This window comes from Vitis riparia, chromosome 8 (genome assembly GCF_004353265.1).
Source record: "Vitis riparia cultivar Riparia Gloire de Montpellier isolate 1030 chromosome 8, EGFV_Vit.rip_1.0, whole genome shotgun sequence".
NCBI lineage: Eukaryota > Viridiplantae > Streptophyta > Magnoliopsida > Vitales > Vitaceae > Vitis > Vitis riparia.
The window spans coordinates 13268729-13293917 of NC_048438.1; the positions used below are offsets into that span (position 1 = coordinate 13268729).

Here is a 25189-nt window from a genome sequence, read left to right on the forward strand (position 1 = left end):
ATATTCTAAATATCATAATTAACTAGCTTCCTGTCGGACATACGAAAGTCAAACGGTAAGACATCTAATGTAAAATATCACAATTACCTCTCATGTATACAACATCCTTATTATATTCCAAGGAATTATAGGGCCAAATAGATAGACATCTCGTTATGGTATACTCCTTAACTCATATTCTAAATGTCATGAATAAATAACATAAACATTATGATTAACTAGCTTCTAATTGACATACGAAAGTCAAATTGTGAGTTTATAATGAAGATAATCATATCAACAACTAGAAGGATAAAACTCAAGACATGTATAATATTAAGAACTTTTTCCCTGATTCAATATGGGATATCACAACACAACATCCTCATTGTGTCTCTCTCCCTTATCCGATATGAAATATCATAATTGCGATATCATGATCATCTCTCATGCATCCAAAGTCCTTGTTTTGTCCCACCATGCTATGTTTGATTCCAAAAAAAATTGAAGGAGAATTCGAAGGAAAAATAATAAAGAAAAAAAAGTAAAATGAAATAAATAATAAATTTAAAATCAATAAATTATTATTATTTACTACTTCAAACTCATTTAATTTATTTTAACTTGTTGATATAAAGATTAAATAAATATATAAGTTTCTTACTAGTTTTAATTATATTTGATTTACTTTAATATTTTCAGTAAGACAACTAAATATAAAAAAAAAAAAAACTCAATTTTTTTTCTTTTTTTAATACTTTTCAAAACCAAATATAACTTAGTTATAGCAAAATAGACAAACATTTCTTAGAGAAAACATTGGTATTTTGAAAATAAACTTCTTTGATATTTTTCATAAAACAACCAAATAGAAAAAAAAAAAATCAAATTGTTTATTTTCTTAGTACTTTTTGGGACCAAACATAACTTAGGGTCAAATAAACAAACATCTCTTACATTGTAGTGTACAACCATTTTGATAAATAACATAGTAATGTTTATATATTAATGCTCATTTCAAAATTTTATCATTTAAAATATTTAAACAAATATAAATATTTAGCTATTTATATTCAAGTTTATTCTTATAATAATTATTAATAATAAATATGAAAATCCTACAATTAAATAATATAATAATTTTAAAATTTTAAAATAATAAAATACATAGATAAACTTAAATGTTATAATTTTTTTCATACATCTTAAATATATCTTCATATTCAAATATTTACATATTTTATATAATATATTAATATTTTTATTTTTATTTTTATAATTTAATTTGGCATATCAAATTTAAAATATAAAATATTATTAAAAAAATTTAATTATATATATTTTTTATTTTTTTAAATTGATTTTAATTTTAATAAAATATAAATTATATATTTATTACAACCACAGTTCAACTATCAATTTGATCATTGAATTATAAATCAATAACTTTTTCGATTCAATAACCAATCTTATATTGAAAACATTGATTATATTTAGCATTCTTCATAATCTCGAAGACCTTAATCTAAAGAATGCCTTCGAAAAGGCTACAAAAATGCTTAAATTTTTCCGCTGGAAATAATGGACACTGGGGAATCTTATAAGAGCCCTAATATGGTACCTTTTCATGAGCAACTCAAACGAATTTTTTATTTAATTAATATAGTTTTAGACATTTAAAAAAAATAGTATTTTGTAAAAATATTTATAAAAATACAGTATTCTTAAAATTGTCTTTTCTAAAAAAATTTACATTTAGAAATCATATTTTTTTAAAACGATTTTACCTTTTAGAGATGGTCCTTTTAAACTAAACTTTCCTATTAATAAATATCATGTCTTTCAACTTTAAATATTCTTTCATAAAATTATTTTTTTTAAATGGAAATTTAGTATAAGCATTATTTATAAATTTGTATTTAAATCATATTTTCAAAAGATAATTTTGACATCATATAAAATTATATTTTCAAAATAAGATTTTTGTACAAGCATAATTTATGAATTTATATTGAAATTGTTTTTTTTTCAAAATAGCATTTTTATCATTTCTAATAAATACATTTATGAATTTAAATAAATTTATAACTATTTTTTATAACTATTTTGAAGGGTTAAATACATTTTATCCCTTTATTTTTAATACATTTTAAATTTTATCTCCTTACATCCAAAACTTAACACTTCACATTAGTTAAGTGGAGAAGTAAAGAAAAATATTTATTATCCAAATTTGAAGTTGTATTATTTTGTAGTTACGTGCGAAAATCACAAATAATTATATAAATATCTCTCTAAAATCAAAACTAAAAGATAATAGTTATTATATTTCAAAGGTGTTCAAGGAATTTCATTTCAAAACTATCAATTCAAAATTATTTACATTTATGATTGAATCAATGTTCCAACCATAATACAAAAATGAGCTATTTCTTTAATAAATTTATAAAAAGTTTGTTTGTAATCAAGATAAAGTACTATTACTTTTTAACAAATTTGAAGAGTAAAGCTTTAGGTTTTAAATGTGACGAGGTGAATTATAAAATGTGTCAAAAGTTGAAAGAAAAAGTATATTAAATCTACTTTTAAATATATAAAAAATAAAATAAATAAAAAACCCTCAAGAGATTTTGAGGAAAAAAAAAAATTTGAACATACGGCCAATTTCCAAAGGGATCATTTTAGTTATTTTACAAAAACACACATGCACAATATTATTTCGTGGGAATATTTGCATAGACGAAGTAACCTAACCCTATCACGATCTTAATAAAAAGTGGTGTCACCTAAAACTGCCTTATTTGCAAAACAAAAAACCAGAAATTCCTCCAAACTGTTCTGAAAACAAGCAACAGTGTATAAATTGAAGCAAAATGAGAGTTACAGGGAAAGGGATACAAGAATGGGGACAAGGTAGGGAAGAGGGGTTGGCAGACGAAAACGAAATGGAAGATGAAAATGGTGAAAGACCAAACCCCTCAATGCTACGCCTTCCATGGATGCTTTTGGGAACAAGCCAAAAACAAAAATAGGATCTAGATCATCCGCATACTTGAATCACACATTCTGCTGGTTTTCCTGCCTTGCTAAGCAAACTGGTATATATTTTAATAGCATCCCCATCACTGTCTTCCCTTACCTTACCAAGAGAGATGGAATACTGAGGTTCTCTTGCCAACTTCAAATGCAGCCTTGCACCAAACTTCATGCTCACTTCCCATATTATAATTTTTAACCCATTAATAAAAGCCCCCATTCCCCTCCAAACACCTCCAGAACAACTCCTCACCTCTGCTTTTCCTCAGCATTAGGTTTGGCCACCTAGAACAAATGTTGAAGCAACCTCTTTCTACCCTCCTTCTGATCTTCTTCCTCCACTGCACCCCAGCTTCTGGTCAGTCTTCAGCACCAGCTCCAGCACCCTGAGGTCCCATCAACATCGTCTCAGTTCTCAAAAAGAGTGGTAAATATACTACCTTCATCCGGCTGCTAAAGAGCACCCAGATTGATGACCAAATCAACTCACAACTCAATGATTTAAACCAGGGTCTCACTGTATTTGCACCAACAGATAGTGCCTTTTCAAACCTCAAACCAGGTATGCTCAACTCACTCACAGATCAGCAGAAGTTTCAGCTGGTGCAATTCCATGTTGTACCTTCTTTCCTTTCTATCCCACAGTTCCAAACTGTGAGCAACCCGCTGCGCACACAGGCAGGTGGTGGCACTGCCCAATTCCCACTGAATATCACAATGTCAGGAAATCAGGTGAACATGACAACTGGGAGTGTCAATACATCATTGACCAACACATTATACACTGACGGTCAGCTGGCTGTCTATGAAATCGACCAGGTTCTCCTTGCAGAAGGTCTCTTCAGGACTCCAGCACCAGCTCCTCCTCCTAAGACTTCCGATCCTTCGGATGCTCCTTCAGGATCGAATGGCGCTTCTGATGATTCTTCTGATGCAAAGGATCGGCCCCACTATGCACAAAAGCTGGTGTCTTTTGGAGTGGCTGTAATCGTAATATTGCACTTATGGCTATAAACTTACGACGTTTTTTGGGGATGAGGTACCGATGTTGTGGGCTCGTGCTGTCATGATTTTCATTTCATCGAATCATTATCTTCAGTTTGTAACTCAAATAAGGGAAAATGGCATACTGTTTTTTTGTTCATGAGAAATTAATGTTGGCAAATGTATGCACCTACCTATATGACGGGTACGAGGGCAGCACAAGAATAGTTACTGAGAAACTTAGGTCTACGTTTTACAGAAGCAATGGAGCCTGACTCATGGAACCAAAAACCAAAAAAATAAAACTTCTAAGATGAAGTCTAGGGATGGTTTGGTTTTCTTCCAAACTAAACCATCTGAAATTTAAACTGTGTCAACAGTTGCTATCTAGAGCAGCATCTAATAAATCAAAAACAGATACTTTTGCTGTAAGAACACAGATAACCCTTTGAATTCCTCCCTGGCCCAAGGGGTTGTTCTTGAACAGAAGACCACCGTAAGCTAAAAAATAGAGGAATGGACAGTTCAATCCTAGAGGTGCAGTTGACTCGTTAAAAGGCTCCAACAGCTGGTTGGTTTACACCTACCTTTTTCAATGGGCATAGATGAATCCTAACGTACCCAGGTAGCAATATTTCATTTCATGTTATTTTTATTGAAATGCTTAAGCTGGATAATTCTGGAATTATTTGCAGATCCTAAAATTGATCAAATGTCTGTGAAAAGCAAGAGAATGAGAGACCACGGAATGTCCATAAATCATATTCATCCAATAACACTAATTTGACAATGGCATTTGGCAGCCCAAGTCACACACCAAAGCAAGAAGGAATTATTCTCTTTCATTGGTTAGTTGGGTTGAGTTGCCATCTAACAGGTAATTTCTAAACTGCAGACAACAAGAGAGAGAGAGAGAGAGAGAACTACTGTTGAGCTCAGCATTTTCCATGTCTTCTTTTGCTTTGTTGAATAAAATGGAACAAATATCTAGCATCATACAAATCAATTGTGTGGCAGGTCCAAAATAAATCATTCTGGAAGTATCCATTTAACAAATGATATGACTAAACAAGGACTCGTATATTTCTTTTGATCAACTCATACAACATCCTAAATTAGTATTCCGCCAATCAAAACTTTCACAAGGGAACACAATTTTCATGTAACAAGCCTTGCATGTATAGCATATCATATTGGCCTCCATGTACCTGTCAGCAGTTGGTCAATAGGCAATGGGGGAAACTTCGAGTAAACAACTACAAGAGACTACTCTTCTTTCTGGACAGATCAGGTGACATATAGCCATACTTCACCGTAATCAAAAATTGAATCCGCCAGGAAAGCCCCCTTCAAAGTGAAATGTGAATTGCTGTCCACCACCACCAAATGGATTGAAGCCGCCACCACCACCACCCATACCCATGTCTTCAATGTCTTCCCCTCTGTCATATCTTGTACGTTTTTCTTCATCCCCAAGAACCTGTAAATTTCAATATAAAATTGCACATTTTAGGCATATCTTAATGTCAATAACAGTTGCTGTGCCATAAAGTCAGTTCCATTTCATGAACTTCAAAATCAGGAAGTTCAAGCAAAACAGCAAAACACTACCATGCAAACAATAAATGGCCGCATATAGTTTAGATAATTTGATACAAATACTCAATAACCCATGTCCAAATATTATTACCTCCAGGACATTGTAAAAACCTACACAAAAGTGGTATTGATTCATCAAACAGACTCCCTATCAGATTCTCCATGCAGTAACCTAAGACTGGATGATTGTCAAATACTGTAGTAAATCTGTGAAGTGTAAACACCACCTCTCAAGCCAACAGTCATAATGATTTAAATCTGTAAAGATGATTGTCAATTTATCCACCAGATTAGATTTTTAATTTAGTAGGTGGGTAAGTGAAACTTCTGCAGGAGTGTTAAAACTGATATATGGCCATGCTTGGCTTCAAAATTTCTAAAAATATTAGTGAATTTAAAGAAAGGCTAAAACAGCCATAATAAAAAGTTGAGATAGAACCAGAAGACATTAGCAACCAAATAAATGGGGAGAATATATGGCCCCAGATGGAGCAGAACTGTCGATTGAAAATTGATGTAGTTGAAGCCCAAATAGTTGGTAGCTGAGATGAGCTGATTTCTGAAGCATGTGGTTTAATAGAGCAACCAAAAATAGCATACAAGATTATCCACATAAACATACAAGATTATCAACAAAATAACAGAAATATATATATATATATATATAGATATATATATATAAAATGAAATAAAATATAATGAGGTTTTAAAAGCAAAGGATAACCTTTGTTTCTTCTCTGTCATCAACATTCTTATCTATATCTATATCTATATATCTATAAGTATAAATTTTTCATAGGTCTGTTATCAATATTCTTATAGATTAGTAGGTTTTCCTGTTATTGGGCCTCTGCAGAAAGAAACAGTCTAAATTTACTGAGTCATACCTCATATGCAGCAGCTATTTCCCGGAATTGTGCCTCTGCTTCTTCTCTATTATCTACATTCTTATCTGGGTGCCACTGCAAAGCGAGCTTCTTGTAAGCACGTTTTATCTCTGATACAGATGCAGTTTTAGAAACTCCCAAAATCTTGTACCAGTCCTTCCGTTTGCTCAACTTCAAAGATTTTTCAGCCCTCATAAGTGCTTCTCGAATGTTCATATCCTGCAACATGGGAAAAAATAAATCACTTAAACTTTCACAGATGCCAGGGAGGGAAAGAAATTAGAATTGTAATACTTGACACTGTCATAAGACTAGAAAAAGTTCTAAACAGAGTGCATGTGATTGTAAGTTTTAAACAATATTTACAGCTCCCTGGTTTTATGATTAGGCAATATTTTAACCAAGAAAAAAGGTTTATCAGAAGCATTGATTCTCAATTTGTATTATTAACTGTGAAAATAGGGCAATCCAATCTAAATCAAAAGAATATTCACTCTACTTAGTTTTATGTACCCCAAATCCAGAGTTTAAGCACACCAACCTATACCAACAATCAAGCATCATAATAAAATTAATTCGATATCATTTTCAGGTGACAGAAATAAAAATATGGCAACAGACAGGTTCATTATCCCACGGAAAAAGTGGAGCTAACATTGGGTGTATATTAAATACCAAGGATAAATTACTCAAACAGGGGAATATGGCACAGTACAAAAGTGTTATGGGAGATAATTAAAAATTTTGGATAAATATCAGATAATCAAGTATATAACAAACCTGAGGTGATCTTTGAGCTGCTGATTTCAGATCTTCTACAGCACCCTCCCAATCTTCTGTCAAAATCTTGGCTTCCCCCCTCTGGAAACATAGTTCCCAATCAAATACATGAGAAGTACAAACAGATAGGGCATAGTTTTATAAAAAAATACTTTATTACATGATCTCCCACTATCCTATAGAAACCAGTATTAAATGATGCATTCATGCCCAAAATTTGATGCTTGCAGACATTCAATAAACACAGAAGCAAGAAGAAACAAAACAAACCTGAACTAGAGCATCAATGAGATCCTCATCGATGTTAAGTGCTTCTGTGCAACTAATTAAAGCATCCTTTCCCCTACCAAGCTGGACCAAAACCTTACATAAACCAAGATGAAGATGCACATTATGTGCAAGATGATTAGGGTCCAGGGAAAGGGCTCCTTTAAAGTCCTCCACTGCAAGACGCAGCTTACCCTTATTCACATTATCTTCTGCCTGTATAAAACAGATCAAGTTAAATACTTGACGAAGGTTGCACCACATTATATTACTGCATGATAATGGTGACAGCAACACAATGTGTAAGAAAATGTTTATTGAGCTTACACTTTTAGTTTTCTTCAGTAAATTTTTCAAACCAAAATACGCTTTCTTCAGTTCACCATGTTCTGGGTCTAGACGGAGACCTTTTTGATAATGCCTAAATTGAAAAGTCTATGTGAGCAATAGTAGTAGGGACCAATTATTACAATGAGAATCATGAGATTTCAACAAGATAAGTTGTTAAATAAACCTTATTGCAACATCATGATCCGCTAAATAATAATAGGCACGGCCTCGGAGCAATAGTGCTTCTAGATTATTCTCATCTTCTTTGAGCATATATCCAGTCTCAGAGATGGCACTCGAGTAGTCTTTAGCAGCTAACAATAACTTCACCTTCAGCAGTTTTGCCTGCAACAGACAATGTATATGGAATTAAGTTTGCAAATTTCCCTAGCATGGTAACAAATTCAAGTTATCAACTAACTGGAAATGATATGAATGAAAAGCCAAAAAAGAATCAACAGATGTTTGTTACCTTTGCACATGCCGGAGAAAAAACAAGTACAACCTTGTCAATATAATCCAATGCTTTTGTAAAGCCTCCTGTCTCAAAAAGATTTGAAGCTGTATCCAAAGCACTCTGGGATTGAGACAACTGAGAAAGTTCCTTTTCTGCTGCTGAATTTCCAGGATTTAGCTCCAGAAACTTCTTGTAGGTCTTCTCAGATTCCTCATATCTACACAGGTCAAAAAGCGAATGAATCATATATCTTTAATTCTAAACAAGAGAGAAGTAAACTACTCACTTTTTTAACATCCTGAAATCTAGTGGTTCTAGACATATTCATCAATGCATTCCTTTCCAAAATTTCAAACTCAACAACAATAATTTGAAGGAGAAAAAGGATGAAAATATAATGGTGCCTAACTACTGATGGCTTGGAGAAAGCATCACAATCAACAGCTTGACCCAATCATCAATGATTTGCCTACACTTAAACAGAAGTAAGCAACTCGAGAATCACTGGTCAGAAACAAATGAGTAATCACATTAAATCACTTGGTGGGATGGGAAGCATACTCAAATAAAGTGTAGTTTCGAAGGTGTTGACAAACCATGTTTTGAAACTGCCCTATTCACTCTTTATTTTAAAAGGAAAAAAAAAATGGTGCCCTTGTTTTCAAAGTTGGCTTCCAAAAGTATACAAACATAGCCTCATGCCCATGAAGCTTAGCTCAAGCTGTAAGGGGTTAGGGTGAGGATGTGGGAGGTTTGAAGTTCAAGTCCTAAAAGGTACAACATAATAGGCCCACACACTCAGACAGGCCTAACTCCAATGTTTCAAAATCACACTCCAATACCATCAGAAGCCCCTTTTTTTATCATAATCATTGCAAATACTCCACCAATTATTGATGAGTTCAGTACTATTCCATCAATTAGTAAACTAATAGCACCAAGGGCAAAATGCTATTGGGTAGACACACAGAAAATCAAGGGACAAAGCCAAAGCCTGGTACCAGTGCACAAGCTGATTACACCACAATGTCATGAGTTTATAAACTTTAAATCCTTGTGGGAAACATGGCCTTAAGCGATAATACCAGCCTTGAGAGATTGATTGCATTTCTAACTAGTTCACAACTAGCCTTCAAAAATCTAATTTGTTACCAACTTTTTTGTAGTTAGTTTCTATGGCAAGCAAACACTATATTAATAGCACCTAGAAAAAAGGGGTGCACTAAAGTACACATGAAGTATACAAAGGCCACCAAATGGCATAGTTTCTACAGAAACCTAGCATCCCCAATTTATTTTCTGAACATAGTCCACAACATTCACCCCTCGAAATCTAGAACTGCAATAAAAACAGAGGTCCACCAAACCAGTGCACGGCCTACCAGCCCAGGGTGCAAGTGGAGTGCCAGACAGTTTAGGATATCCAGTTACAAAGGTCAAAATGGAGTGTCAGTAGATTTTTACTTGTACACTTATAAGCCTCTACCATCCTTCAATTTAGAAACTTGATAAGAGCCAATATCTAAAAAATAACTATATAAAAAATCCCTAAGCTTGATAGACTCCAATTTACTAACATAACATTGCTGATAACTCTTAAAAACTTCATAAATCCAGAGTTGGTTGAAGGGTTTCATTGAAACCAAAATGTTGCTTGAATAACACAAGAAAGGAAAAACAAAAAATCTCGAAGATAGAAGAACCTGCAGATCTGGCGTAGAATGGATGCTCGATGCCAATATGCTTCTGAAAGGGTTGGGTCAGCCTCTATAGCAGCATTAAGATCATCAAGTGCCTCACTATACCGTTTCACCTTTACACTTTGTGAAACTCTCTCAAACAACTCTGCAGAATTGCCAGGTTTGTCACCTAAACGTGCAGAAGATGTTATTAAGTGCTAGAAGATATAATCATCAACCCATAATAACTACTACATTTAAATAAATAAATACAATAAAATAAAATAAAAATCCTAATAACTACCAGTTTATTCAAAGCAATGAGCTTTAAATTATAGAAATGAAGGTTACAAGTTTCCTCGTGCTTTATTATCTCTGTTCGCTACTGAAATGTCAAAATGAATGAATAAAAGCTATTAATAGTGGTCCTCCAACATTTTACACTCTTTGCCCTTGACCCTTTCATAATGAAAACTGCAGACCGAGAATTCAATTACAATGCCGCCCAAGGGCAATGAACATCCGTAACGAAATAGAATCGGCCTAAATTCTGAATTTACCAGTGGCAAAGCAGGGAGGCAGAGCCATATAAATGGGGTCATCAATAGAAACCCTAAACACCTTTGTTTTTCAGGAATATGGAGAGAAAACACATGTACTACAACATTTGGGCGGAAGAAAAAAGTAACCCTATTTGAAACAATAACCTTAATTAAAAATTAATAAGTCGTAAAAAACTAAGAAACATAAATTCCCCAAAAGCAAAGCAGATCGAAGCATTTGATTTGGAAATGAAGAAAAATTGAAATAGAGAACGACAGGAAAAGAGTGAGAAAAGTACCAACGGCAGAGACGAGGGGAGGGAGGAGGAGGAGTTGGCAAGCGAAGACGAAATTGAGGATGAATATGGTGTACACGAAGCCCCTCCATGCTACGCAATCCATGCCTGCTTCTAGATTTATCATCGACTCCCGGGGTAGAGAGAAAGAGAGCTAGAGAAGTGTCTGTTCTTCCTCCTTCAACACCGATTTATTTCTGATGGCAAGAACTGGTTGACGGGAGAGTCCGTGTCAAGGATTCTCATGTCATTCCACGTTGCTTTAGCCTATAGCTTCCTTCCACGTGTACTTTCAACCTAATCCTACGTGGCTGCCGTTTCACGCTTTTACCATGTGTACACGCTGCACCAAATTTTGATTAAAAGGATTCCATAATTCCTTGATAAAATGGAGAACTTTGACTGAAAAAGTGGGGGAAATTATCCTGAGACCGAAGGATAAGGAAGTCGATGATTGTAAAAGCATAAAAGGACACCTTTCTGTCTTTTGATAGAGTCGGCCAATTATTTTCGACAATAGTATTTCATTATTGAGAACAAAAAATTATAAAATATATTTTATAATTAAAAATTATTTTTTAATTTTTATTTTAAAAACCAAAAATAAGATATTTTTTAATAATATTTTTAAATTATTTTTTGTTTTTACTTATTTTTTAATAATTAAATTTAAAAAATAATTATATAAGTATATAGAATGATTAAATATAAACCATTAAACATAAAAATTATTTTAAAAATATATTTAAAACTATTAAAAACATATTAAAGTTTCAAACGAACAACTTTTGTTTTACAAAACCTTTAAAAAATAGTTTTCAAAAACTATTTTATGAAACTATTTATAAAAACAATTATCAAACATACAATTATTTTCTTTTTTTGTCTCTTTTTTTTTTTTTTACAATTACATTTTTTCAACCTAATCATTTAGGCAATATTATTATTATATGAAATTTTTAATATTTTTTTAACATAATACATAATTAGTACGATTATCTGATATGGTATTACAAATAATTATTTATTATTAAAAATGGATAAATCATATGGATACTATATGTAATTACAGCGTATATTTTATATACTTATACATTCCTCATCTTTGTATTCTACATGTTGTATAGTAATATTTCAAAATAAGTTATGGAATCCCACCCTAGTGTGGGCCAAGCCCAGGTTGTACCAGCCCAACTAAGGGTTTTACTATTAAGCTGGCTGAAGACGGCATTGGGTTGGATATGCTCTAATGCAGCCCAAATTCAATATTGGAGGTATTAAATTCACATTAACTGTTTTTATAATAATAATTATCTAATTATTTATTTAAATAATATTTTCAACTAATTTACTTACGTGGGGTTTAGATGCACTTCAATTTTTTGAAATAAAAAATATAAATAAATTTTCAATTATGTTTTAATTTTTAAAATATTAAACATTTTTTTTTATATTTTTTCATTTTGTATTTTTGAAACCCCAAAAAAACATGTTTGGTAATTATATGATAATAAAAGAGAAAAATGTTTTTTTTTATGATTTTTGATAATTTCAATAGTTTCCCACCTTGGTTTGATAAAGAAGAATAAATGTGATTGAGTAGGTCTTAATTTTTAATTCAATTATTATTTTTAAATTTCTAAAAAAATTAAAAATAAAAATCAAGAACAAGTAGTTAAAAATAAATGTCAAAATAAATAAAAATAAAAATAAATATGCAAGTAAATATGCCCTTAATTAGTTACAAATTATAATTTACATAAATAAATATTATAATCTGTGCCAAAATATTTCATTCTTGAGATCGGAGTTGACCACCCAACACAAAGTGAAGAATTTTTTCCACGGATTGAATTGGAATAAATTGAGTTTGAGGAAGGCTAAGTACAAATCCATACTAAATACAACTTGTATTTGGATTGATGAGATTGGGTTTTTGAAAACTTGATTTGCATTAAGTGAGATTGAGTGTTGAAAGGATGCGCTACTTTTCTTTCAAGTCAACGAAATGCAAGATGATGATTCAAGACTAAAATTTTAATGATTTGATGGCCAACCATGGAAGGGGAATGGACAACATCAGAGCGGAGGCCAGTCTTGGGTCGGTTATATTTGATGGCCATATTTTCATATGCTTAGCAACCAAGTTGTTATATTAATGACATGTCTTAAGTTATATTTTTGAATGTATTATTTTATTAAATTCATTCTTAGATAGGTTATATTTAATTAATAGCTTTCAACCTAATCAATCCGTCCAAGTTGCGTACTTTAGAAAGGATAATTTATAAGACATGTAAATAAATTATGGGAGTCTTTTGATCGGGTCCAAAAACCTGCTGGTGATCGACAACACAAAGAAAAGTTGAAGTGGTCCTTTAAAGGCTTCTCAGTCCTAGTATTGTTTCTCTTTTTGTGCATCACTTTCATGGACTCTGCTGTGCATCCAAGGGACTGCCCCTCAAAGTTCTGCATGGTCATTGGTTCTGTAAAGTTCCCACTTTCCACAATACTTCATCATCTCTCCCTGCATAGGGCTCCATCTCCCTAAAAAGTGTAGGGGAAAGTCAATACTGTCCTATACGAAGAGACCCAAAACGGTTTTATGGGACAACAGTGTCCTTAGACTAGGTTGGGTTACCACTTTTCCAAAAATAAGAGCGGCCATGATCAGAGGCAAAAGCAAAATCTTCCTATTTTCCATGACAGAAGAAGAAAAGAAAAGAGGAGAAAACTGCAGTGGAAAGTTTGAAGCATAAAGGGTGTATATGTGTATAAATGTAGTTTCCGAGAATCCTTATTGGAGACACAAACATTCCCTTAGTTCCAAGCAGTTGCCGTATCAGCTCTTTCACATCAGATAACAGTATGTTTTTAACTAAACGAAAAAGGTCAAAGACTAGAGGGCGTATTTCCATGGCTAGCACTGATCTTTAGTCTTAGGGATGATTTTAGGTGACTAAAAATTAGGCAGCCAATTATGAAAAAAGTGGACTCCAAATTGGATACATCATATTTGCCGTCTGGGATACGTTGACAAGAGAAAACGACCACGTCATTTGAAACTTTCAAAACTGCCCACGCCTACATTGGGGTGCAGCCGACACTAGCTAGGCCAACGGGATCTAACCCTGGTTTTCAGTATTGGAACTTGGGACATGGCTTTAAGTTTAACCCTGGTTCTAATGATTTTTTAAGTTTTGGAATATTTTCTTCTCTAAAAGTTTATCGATCACTAAAAAAAATATAATCATCATTCAGAATAAGACTTCTCAACTAAATTTGGTAACGAGTTTAGTCGAAAAAATCAAATAGCCGCCCCTATCACGTTACAACATTGAGTCCGTGTTGTTTTATTTCGTTTCGTATTAGCTATCATTGTCTCAAAGATTGGGACTGCAACTCCAATAATGTTAAATTAAAACCCACTCCATGTCCAATCCTAGTCCTATATATTTATTGAGCTGGGATCGTGACGAGACATATTTAACTAAACCACAATCGTATGAGTCGAAAAATGAACCCTGAGCTCATCCAACAGATGGGCTAGAGCCATGGCCACATGGTGATGAATATGAAGAGCAGGACTTATAGGTAGCTAGATTCTTGCTAGCGGAAGGCCCAACCAAATTGGCGAATCCATAACCAGCGGACCACGTTTGCCTTTCACTTTGTAGACTAATCTATTATAGACCCACCAACGTTGAAGAGTTGGCTGGGTTGGTCAACGAATCTCGTTGATTTCCGTGCTCTTCAATTCCATGAGAAAAAGGAAAAGACTCCATGGAAACAAAGACTTTTTTTTAGTGGAAAAAGAAAGAGAAGAAAATACAAGAGAAAATGAGAAGAGAAAAAACATCAACAACAACGAGGACATGCATGAGTCCAGGCTCACTTTTTTGTTATGTCACTTCCGACATGCAGTGGACTGGACCCCCCACCAGCTTCGGCTTCTCTCAAGGCCCTTTTCTGTCTATCTCTCTGAGCTTCTTCCTGAGTTGAAACGGAAACCTTGTTTTCCACCGAGTCCAACTCGGTCCAAACTGGATATTCTGTGGTTTAGTTTGGACCCATGTTTGTGATATTTTTTACAAATTGGGACATGGTGTAGAACAAGAATTTCAATGGTTGCTGGTGAAATGGCTCAACCCCATGGCTGAGCCCATTGAAGCAAATTTGGCTAGCTCTTGGGGCAAGAATGGACGACCTGATTCACCTCCTCCCATCCCCAGGAAATCCCTGGTGAGGCTGTTTTCCACACTGTTTGAGCCTAGATGAAGCTTCAATGGAACTGGTTCGGTTTGTTTTCCACTTGTCTGCATCATCATCTGAGCAAGATTGTTTGAGGTACTTGTCAATGAGCTCAAGCTTGAACCCGCCAGTACGCCTTCACTCAATGAGGCCGTCGCCATTAAATTCTCATGTTGTTTCCCCGTCCCGAAAACTTGGTGCAGCTCGTTTCTATTGTGAGTGAGAGTATTGAGGGTGGTTGAATGGGAACCAGATGAGTTCATCACTCCAAAGCTGTTACCGAAGAAGGATGGGTTGCTTCTTGTGGAACCCATCTGAGCAGCTTTCTGCAAGAGAGCAGTGGCTGACATGGGAGCTGCGGGACTTGACTGCTGGCTGTGGTTACCGGAATAGAGAGAAGTTAGGGTTTCCACCATGCTTCCTTTGTTCCCTTCTTCTTCCTTTAAAGCATGTGGGAGAGATGCCAATGAGAGATTTGCACCATTTGACGTTGCAGAACTCTTGTCCAGCCAAGGGGACTCGTTGCAGCTTCCGAAATTACCTACAGAAGAGGAGCCAAACAGATTTGATGCCGCCACTTGCACCATCTCAGGCAAACCTGGAGAAGCCGAGGGCAAATTAAGATTATGATTTGGTTCATTTATCTGTGTTTAATTCTTCAAATTTGCACTGATTGGGGGGGAATTTAGCAGTCGTCTATACCTGTTAAATCTGGTCCAAAACCTGGGCAAAATTGAGAAATTCCGGCCGCATCTGGACCTCCCCGTCCGGAAAATCCATTCAACAAACCGGGTTGAGGATTAATCACCGTCTCATTCATGGAATCGTTTCTGAAATTTAGATTGGTGGCTGCAACAGAAGTGATTCTAGCACGCTCTTCAGCCAAGGCATCACAGAAAGCCCTATGCGTAATGAAGCTATCTTTCCTGTTTAAATTAAAAGAAATCCCCATTTCAGAATATAATCCAAATCTTCTGTTACCTAATCATTCCATGGCATTAAGTTTGAAAGAAAATCCATGAAAGCTTCTACGTGGGCATTTATTTCTTATGCGACGTAACAAAGATTCAAACTCGAAAGAAGAGAAGAAAAGGGGAAAAAAAAAAAAAAAGATCTGATATTGTTTTACCTGGAAAAGAGTGTTCCACAGTCACATTTGTACTCCCTGGTTCCGCAAGTTTTCGAGTGAGCTTTCCAGTCAGATTGAACTGCGTATTTCTTAGAACACTTCTCGCACTTCCACTTCTTCTCGCCATGTTTTCTACTGAAATGTTTTTTTATCCCAGTAAGGTCGCCGAGGGCTCTGGAGGGGTCGTGGTGAACGCAGGTCTTCTCGGGGCAGATGTAAACCTTCTTTCGAACCTCTTTGTTCGACCTTTGCTTGAGCTTCCATGGAAGATTGTGTCCTCTTCGGTGCAGTTGCAGGTTCTGGTCTCTCTGAAACCCTTTATTGCAGATTTCACATATGAATCGATTGGTGGCCATGAGAGTCTTTGGTGAAAGAGCAATAACCTCCGCATCTGGATCTGCTAAGAATCAGTCAAACTGAAAATTAATCACAGATTAATGGCAAAGAAAAGGGTGAGGAGTTAAAAGAAGAGGAAGCACGCTTGCCTGGGGTTCCAGGTAGATTTCTCTTCTTCTTGGGCGGAGGTTTAAGATTATTAGGGTTTGCATCTGGGTCTTGAGCAAAGGTTCTGATGGAAGAGGGGATGGAGAACATATCGCCAGACATCATTTGCATCTGAATTCAAGAAAACCTGTTTGGTAGCAGATTAGTTACGCCAGAACAACTAGAAGCTTAAAACAGTACAAACAAAAGAGAACAAGAGTTTCTCCAAACACAAACAGATAAATCTTAGTAGTATAGAAACCTTGACTCTCCGATTCTGCCAAAAAACAAGAAAACTCCAACTCAAAACTTGAATCTAAACACAATAAAAAAGGGAAAAAATACTCTCAAAACTTCGGACTCTTCTTACATAGATCTGGTTCACCCTTGTTTGATTTCAAAAGAAGACACCAAAAGCCATGAAAGCTAAAGAGAATATTTCATCTCTCTCTCCCTTTCTCTCTCTTGCAGTCTTACTCTTACACGTCCTCTTTCCTTTATCTTACCCTGATTATCAAAGTCGGTCAGCCTTAGATTTTAGCTGGGCCACCTCTCTCTCTCTCAACCTGCATGCTTCATAGACAGAATGTGTGGACTTGTGTGTCCTTTATTAGCTTTTTCAGCCAAACACTCATTATTTTAAAGAATATGAAAAGGTTCAATACAAAATAATAATAAAATATTATTATTTTTCTCTCAAATACTTTTTGGATGAAATTACCTTTTTCTATACGGTCAATGGCATCTATGATGTAAAATCAGAATCTCTATTTTGAAAAAAACCACATTCAGAGAAAACCCTTTGATTCAATAATATAAACATACAATTTTTACTATAAATTTCAAAAAAAGACCATACTTTATTTCCAGCTTCACCTCTTTCTTCTTGACTTATTTAGCAATTACATGCTAATTAAAGCATTAGGAGTCTAGCATTCTTAAAATACGCATATTGGGACCCTCAAAGTAATGAATTTGAATACTGAAAATTCAAAACTAATCAATAGTAAAAGAGGGGAAAAGTGGGGAGACGTGTGTAAAAAGGTTAATGATGGCTGGGATTGAATCTAGGAAGAGGTGATGGTGGGGGTCAAAAAGTGAGTTGCCTTTACAGCCCTTGATCAGGTATAAAATGATTAAACCATAATTAAAGTTGGACCCAATTTAGCATATAGCAGAAGAGAGAGAGAGAGAAGAGTGAGTCTGTGTGTTGGGTTTCCCAAGGCCTTCGTCCGTGATACCTGTGAGGCTGTGACCATGCAGATGAGTTTGAGTATGAATCTTGGGAGTGTGTGTGAGAGGTTGTGGGGGACCCATTAATTTTATTTGGACTGTCAGTCTGAATGTCTGCAGTCCTCCTTTTTATAAAGTATATTGTATGAGTGCAGTGGCAGCCATACTAGTCATCTTTACTGACGTTTTTCATCATCATCTTCATCATCAACACATGTCCATGGCATCCGTACACGCCCCACTCTGCATTATCGTTCGTACTCCTCAAAATCTTTCTTCATTTTCACCACTTTGATTTTGAGTTTCTATGTTAATTTTTCTGATTTGGTTTGGGGTCTGTTTCTTGAAGTGATATGTCAAACTGAGTTTCATGAACCATTAAAAGGTTGTCGATGGCTGCCAAACATTTGTACAAGGATCACGTGTTGAGAAATTGTGCATTCTCATGCACCAATACTTAAAGCACTGTTTGGAGATAAGTTCAAACAGTAGGTTTGTTCCTTATTATTATTCTAATCAGTAAACTAATCCCTCGATGTATTATCTGGTCAGTAGTAGTACTGTTAGACCACCATCTCCATGTGATTCCTAGGGTTGAATATTACTGGAATATCATTTCTACGTGCAGCCTTTTCTTAATTAACTCTTATTTAGCATGTGCATTTCGTATCTTATACATGGACGGATCCCACCCACTTTGCTTACTCCATTTACCCTTGTATGAAAGTTTTTCAAATTTTCTTTCATTTTCTTGGGAAACAAGGTCTTTTAATTTGTTTTGAAAATCTCATTATTCCTGTCAAACGGAGAAGAAGCCAAAAAAAAAAAAGGTTAGGTGCACTCCAATTAATCCAAACATTTTTCAGTTAATTAATGATATGGGAAGACATTAATTTGCCATGAAAATGGGTGATGGTTACATCATGTTTCCATGCCCAACTTCACTAAACTTAGCTAAGCCATGTCCCAACCTGATTGTGAGGTTGTCGGGTTTGATTTGGGAACAAGGAAATGGGTATGGATGACTGATTAATTTCCATATATCCTAATTAATTCATGATCTCTACAAGACTGATGATAATTCACTTGATTCATGACCTCCTTTTTCAGTTTTATCCCTGTGCCCATCTATATAGAGGAATGATCAGTTGAGGAGGAAACAATTCATAAAAAGAAAACAAGAGGACAAATAAACATGCTCAGGCATGTACACCTGGGTCTCTCGCCCTGACTGGGGGTGATCATGGAAATCTATCCCACTCTCCACCACCTGCTTTTACTTGGACAAGGTCACATTAATTTTAGTTCAAAAACATGCACCCAAATCTACCTTGATATAGGTCAAAATTTGTTGAATAACTAAACTAACATACAGTGAAGACTAATCTCCCAATCAACTCGAATTTTTCTTATATACGTTCATTCAAAATTGGGATCTAGACAAGAAAACTTGAGAACATTCCCATCAATGAGATCATCCATTAATTGCAAGTAAAAAGATGATTAGATTTTCTCTAGTCAAGCTTTAATTACACCAGCGTCCAACACAACCTAAAATAGGAGTTGGGTAGCGACTGGGCAGGTCATTGGTGCTGCTTTTTCAAATTAATCTCAAAATTGAATACAAGAGAGGAAGCGTGTGACAAGGGCTTAGGAAAGGGTCATTTTCCTAGATATATAGCATAGGTGACCATTGAGTGGACCCTCGGATTTTCAAGTAAATAAAATAAGAAAACAAGTTTATTTTTACGAGTGTATAATATATAATTCAACTGCTTTTGGATGTTTGTATTCGGACCATCCTACCAAATGACTGATTCTTCTCTTCCCATCCCCCACTCCATTCCCAAAGTTCTCTCTCATGCACACACGTATGGACACACAAAACCCTATATATGTATATCAAAATAAACCCTAATTCCCAGAGATATATATAGAGAAGAGAATGAGTTTATATATTAATATGCGGTCCGACCACATACGACATCCCTCACACCCATCAGTGCCATAGATTCCTTGTCTGCATGCCCCCTCAATCCACGTTAGAGAGACCCATTATTTTCTTTGTTTATTATCTTAAAACTCTCCTGCTTGGTCTTACTTTTCATAATATAAGCCAATGAATTGTAGGGTTTGTTTTAGGAATTAGAAAACTAGTCCATAAGACGCGTTTTTGTGTTAGAATTTCAAAGAGCCTATGTGGGTAGTACCCTAAAACCCTTAAGAAAAGAATTACTTGTGGAGGGGTGTGCCAAACTGCCATGCATTGTTGGACTTGGACCCACCAAACTTAAAAACTAAGTTTTGGTATCCTCCTATTCACACCATGCCTGTTGATCATCAATCAATTGGATATTGCAGCCATTATTGGGCTTGAAGATACTGGTATTAATGGGACACAATGAAAAGGGCTTGAAAGACAATTTTCCCATCAGAATTGACTTTTAGATAGGACTCGGTGTACAATTATCTTGATTGTGCACATGGATAAATGGGTTGGTTTTCTCAAAGGGTACTTAGGTATATATATGATATCTTTACCCTTTTTCTTTTTTTCATTCTGTATTGCAAACATACTTAATAATGCATAGAAGTAAATAATAAATTCGTCAACATTTCTACTAATTAATTATTGTATAAAAAAAATGGCAGTAGTTGCACGTTTGCCCATGGCAAACAATTCTTTGATTTGTAGAAACCCACATGGGTCTGTCTGCGAGACAATGCCCCTCCGACCACCTGAGTCTCTAGGGCGTGGACAACACAATCCAATGAAGGTCACGAGGAGAAGAAGTTCATTTAATTGCCATGAGACAACATAATTTCTTATTTTCAAAGTTCATATTTTGCTTTTGTATTTAACACAATAATCCAAAAAAAAAAAAAATGGCAAGCATTATCATGTCGTAGATATTTATATACAAACACTATTGGAAAAAAAAAAAAAAAAACATGATAGGACGTTACTTGCAAAATGATAGAAGCAACACAAAAAATGTAGGGAGTCCTTGAAGAGCATAGGATGCGAATGATTAAGACTGAATGAGAAGGGCCCTGACTGCAACCACTATCAAAATTGAAAATTTGAAAAATGGAAGGGGAGGCCGGGGCCTGATGATGAGCATCAGTTGAGATGGGAAGAAATGAAAATGGTGGGGAGGGAGGGAGGCACAGAGAGAGAAGCAGAACGAGGGTAGGCTAAACCAGAAAGACATGAAAGTTAATTATTACTCACGGGGTGGTTCACCATGCAAAAATTCAAAAAGCATGAAGATGAGGTCTGTGGACAGCATGGGACCCCATGGAATGATAACCACATGTACACCTGCATTTTCATGCCCACGGATAAGACCCCTCTCCCCCACACTCTCCCCCCCACCTCCCTCACCCACCTTACTATCAGTTCTTTCTTTGCACACCACTTTTACTTTCAAATGAATGTCATTTGGTTTCCAATCACTCTACCCTGAAAATTCTCTCTTTCAATTATTTTCCCTGAAAATTATGGTTCCTATTTGAATTCAAAAGGACAACTTCCTTACAAGGTACACTTATACATCTAAAATCAATGCTTCCAGAGATTGTCCCCTCGATTTCTATGTTGCTAAAATGAGCCCTTTGAATGGGGGATGTACTGACCACTCCTCTTTCAGCTCAAACCCCCCACCATTTAGCTGCCCATCCTGAAATATCTTTCTTCAAGTACGGTAAGACAGTGAGAGTATCTCATCTTCACTTTTGGCTTTATATATTTTCTCTTTAAAGTATTCTAATTTGTAACTAAGAGTACTCGAGTTCCGACTATTTCATATACAAGTTAAAATTATTTTCAAATTTTCAAAATAAAGAAAAAACATATCCAAACAAGACCTAACTAAATGTATAGTGATTATTTGAATTATTTGATCCTAGTCACAGAAATAGGAATATACATGATAAGCTATCCCAATTGAAAGGAACGCATCATTTTGGATTTTGAAATTAAAACTGTTTTTATCCTTTTAGCCTTTTTCTTTTGACATGTTCCTTTTGCTGTCAAAAGCAAATCAGTGAGGTGAAGCCCTAGTTGATGAATCATACTCGTGATCCAACATGCATCCAAGCAATTTGGCCTAAAGGTTTCCAATGCGCCTCCCAGCTTTCAAACATCGGACCCACTTGTCCCTCACGTGTGTGCCCTAGCTGTTCCATTACGCGTTAAATTAACCTACCCCATTATTTATTTATTTATTTTCACCAAATACTAAGTTGGTTTTTTATGGGTAAAAATATAATAGTAACGCTACAACCATCTAGAGCTTTGATATTACTACTAATATATGCTTCCTAATGAAACAACGTGGCCGTCTCTAACTTGGCTTGGTGCTGTCCATATATAAAATAATGTTACTTAGGAATATGATTTTTTTTTTAATTTATTTTTCTAAGGAAAGGTGTATAATTCCATGAGCAAGACACGAGAATTTTTCTGCAACGTGAATTTTAAAATGATACAGTGCGTTCTCTCTTCTGGTGGAATGGGTGTACTCTATGATTTTTTGCTTAGAACGAGTAGAAAATATGAGGATTCAGAATTGTACATTTCTCGGAAGAAATGGGGGGTCAGAGAACCGCAATTAACATAATCGGCTAACTGTTATGGAGATATTACGAGATTGATTTCCCTTTTTTTTTTTTAAATTGTTTGAAACTACAAAAATAATTTATGGTGTCACTTTTAAAATAATGACATCATATGGCTTAAAATCCACAAAAATGATACATCATATAAAAGTTTTCAATTAGGATTGATGATATTAATTTTAGGTTTTTAGTGTCATATTTCGAAAAGTAACACTATATAAAATAATTTTTTTAAAATATTATAACTCCACTTTAAAAATAATAATAGTATATAAAAAGTTCATTGTTTTCACTTACCCATAATCCAAAAAAAATCTCATTCCATAACCTTAACCAAAATTTTCTTATACCTCTTCTCATACCCATAGTTAACACATAATTATTCTTCTCTGCTTCGTAGACTTTCGGGTAACTCAAAATCTCTTAGATTTATATTTTTTTTTTATTAATGTCAAAATCTTTATTAACACAATTGATTTATATTCATTGATTTGGTATATCTGTAATATAGAATGTGTAAATAATATTTTTTTTTTATTAAGTTGTAGGAAAGTAAAAACTAAGTTTAACATTTCACCATATCTTTTATTTCATTGTTATACCCATAAACCCTAAAATGAATTAAAATAAGAAGATGAATGATTTTTTAATATATTTGATACTCAAAATGATAGATAAATATTTTACAACTTGAAATTTTCTTTCTATTTGTTTTCTAGGAATATTATAGTATATTATGATGAGGATATCGATTGGTGATATTTGAAAAATAATTTTTTAGAAAATTTTTCTCAATATTGTCATCTCCCACAAAAGGAAAAATGAAATAGTTTTCATATCATGTTAGAGTTGGTTTGAAACGTTGGAATTAACAATGAGAAATTATTTTTTATTTATTAATGTAAATAAATTGTTTTTTTTTTAATTTAAATAGGAATGAAATTTTTTATAATTATAAAAATGATCAAATCTTATATTTTGAATTTTTTTTCTATTCTTTTACATGGTATTATGGTTAATATCTCATCTTTTTCTATTCATATTTTTTTTATTCTTAAAATATGTTTTTTGTTTTTTGGTTTTACCTTCTTTTCTTATTGTTTTTATATGCCTTGACCAAAATTTAAAGTAATTTGATATTGATGATGAAATTTTCCTTTCAAGGTTAGAAAATTTCTATAAAATCTTTTGATTACATAATTTTTTCAATTTCTTCCGTAAAACTCTTCCTTTTTCCTTTTTTTAGAAGAAGATGTTTGATAATTTTCTTTTGATTTTTTATGAAATTTTCTTTTATTGGACTATTTGTTTATTCTCTAAGAATATTATAGTATGTTGCGGTGAGGATATTGGTTGGTGATAGTTGGAAAATAATTTTTGAGAATAAAAATATATTTTATTCTTGCCTTATTTTCTTATTGTTTTTATATGCATTGACCAAACTTTGGAGTAATTTGAGATTGATGATGAAATTTTCCTTTCAAGGTTAGGAAATTTTTGTAAAATCCTTTTATTACAATTTTTTTTTTTTTTCTGAAAAAGATGTTTGATAATTTATTAATTTAAATAATATTAAAAGTAAAAAATTTTAAACATTGAATATTTTTTCCTTTGATGTTTTTATTATTTTTATTTGAACATATTTTTTATATCCAAATTTTTTATTAATTATTTTACATAGAAAAAAGAAATATCAATTGAAGTTATGATTGAAAAATCAATAATTTTTATGAAAGGTTCTTTAATTATTTCTCATACTAATTTTTCTCTCAACATTTTTTTTAATAATGAATTAAGTTTTTTGTCTTATATGCACAATTTTTCTGCTTCTTATAATATCATGTCCAATCATATTAGTGGTTGAAAACATTTTTATATTTTGTTACTAAAATTTTATTTTATATAATTGAGATGAAATTTAATGGACATTGTTATTTCACAAAATGAACATTTAAAAAATTTGAAATTAAAAAAATCCTTCCAATAAATAAAATATATATAAAAAGAATTAGATGTTAAAAATGATTTTTAAAAGAATAATGAATTATAAAAAATAAATTTAAAAAGTGAAGATTTTAAGTGGAAGATTAGTATTTTCTAAAATTTTAGATTTATATTTTGATTTATTTTTTATTTTCTTGAATTGTTTTTATTTAATTTCAGATGTGACTACTTTGTTATGAGATTCATTAAAGAAATAATTGTTGATTTTATAGTTACTGCATTAAAGGTTTTACTCATTTAATGAATTGTACATAGTTTCATACTTTCAATTATTGTGATATTAATGTTATTCTCATTTGATTTCAGTTTGATGACAAAAAAAAACATATTCTCAAGTAGAATCTGATGAAATTGGAGGAGAATGGATTACTTTTGTGTTATAACTAATCATGAATCATGTTGATGTATCATGATCATGCATGGTGAGTTTCTTAGTTGTTATATGAATTTTCCATTGGTATTGTATAGCATTAGTTATTCTTTATGAACTATTTTTATATCAAAATGAGAAAAAGAAAAAAGAAAAAGGAAAACATTAGTACTTAGATTTGTTTATTTTTTATAATATCACATTTTTAATTTCGATAAGAACCCTAAAACTCATTAAACTATGAAATGTAGGTATACACT

General features: G+C 33.6%; 2 protein-coding genes and 1 pseudogene across 5 annotated transcripts; 1 reads left to right on the forward strand and 2 right to left on the reverse strand.

The window, feature by feature from the left end:
• The first annotated feature begins 3284 nt into the window (after positions 1 to 3284).
• On the forward strand, positions 3285 to 4159 carry LOC117921000 (annotated as a pseudogene).
• Positions 4160 to 4928: 769 nt separating this feature from the next.
• Positions 4929 to 11035, reverse strand: LOC117920999 (dnaJ protein P58IPK homolog). The gene is made up of 9 exons (XM_034838735.1): positions 10840 to 11035; positions 10023 to 10188; positions 8335 to 8536; positions 8047 to 8207; positions 7860 to 7953; positions 7536 to 7748; positions 7266 to 7346; positions 6486 to 6704; positions 4929 to 5479 (listed from the first exon to the last, which is right to left on the reverse strand). Exons 1-9 carry the CDS (start codon positions 10961 to 10963, stop codon positions 5318 to 5320), a joined length of 1422 nt encoding a protein of 473 aa, XP_034694626.1. The 5' UTR covers positions 10964 to 11035; the 3' UTR covers positions 4929 to 5317.
• Positions 11036 to 14321: 3286 nt separating this feature from the next.
• LOC117920916 (zinc finger protein JACKDAW) lies at positions 14322 to 17258 on the reverse strand. Of its 4 annotated transcripts, XM_034838614.1 has the most exons (6): positions 17070 to 17258; positions 16962 to 16976; positions 16702 to 16847; positions 16217 to 16613; positions 15790 to 16013; positions 14322 to 15685 (listed from the first exon to the last, which is right to left on the reverse strand). In XM_034838614.1, the coding sequence occupies exons 3-6, from the start codon at positions 16829 to 16831 to the stop codon at positions 14958 to 14960; spliced, it is 1479 nt and encodes a 492-aa protein (XP_034694505.1). In that variant the 5' UTR covers positions 16832 to 16847; positions 16962 to 16976; positions 17070 to 17258; the 3' UTR covers positions 14322 to 14957. The 4 variants fall into 4 exon arrangements, with proteins under 4 accessions (XP_034694505.1, XP_034694504.1, XP_034694506.1 ...); XM_034838613.1 differs by lacking the exon at positions 16962 to 16976; XM_034838615.1 differs by lacking the exon at positions 17070 to 17258 and having other exon boundaries at positions 16962 to 17062.
• Between the last annotated feature and the right edge of the window lie 7931 nt (positions 17259 to 25189).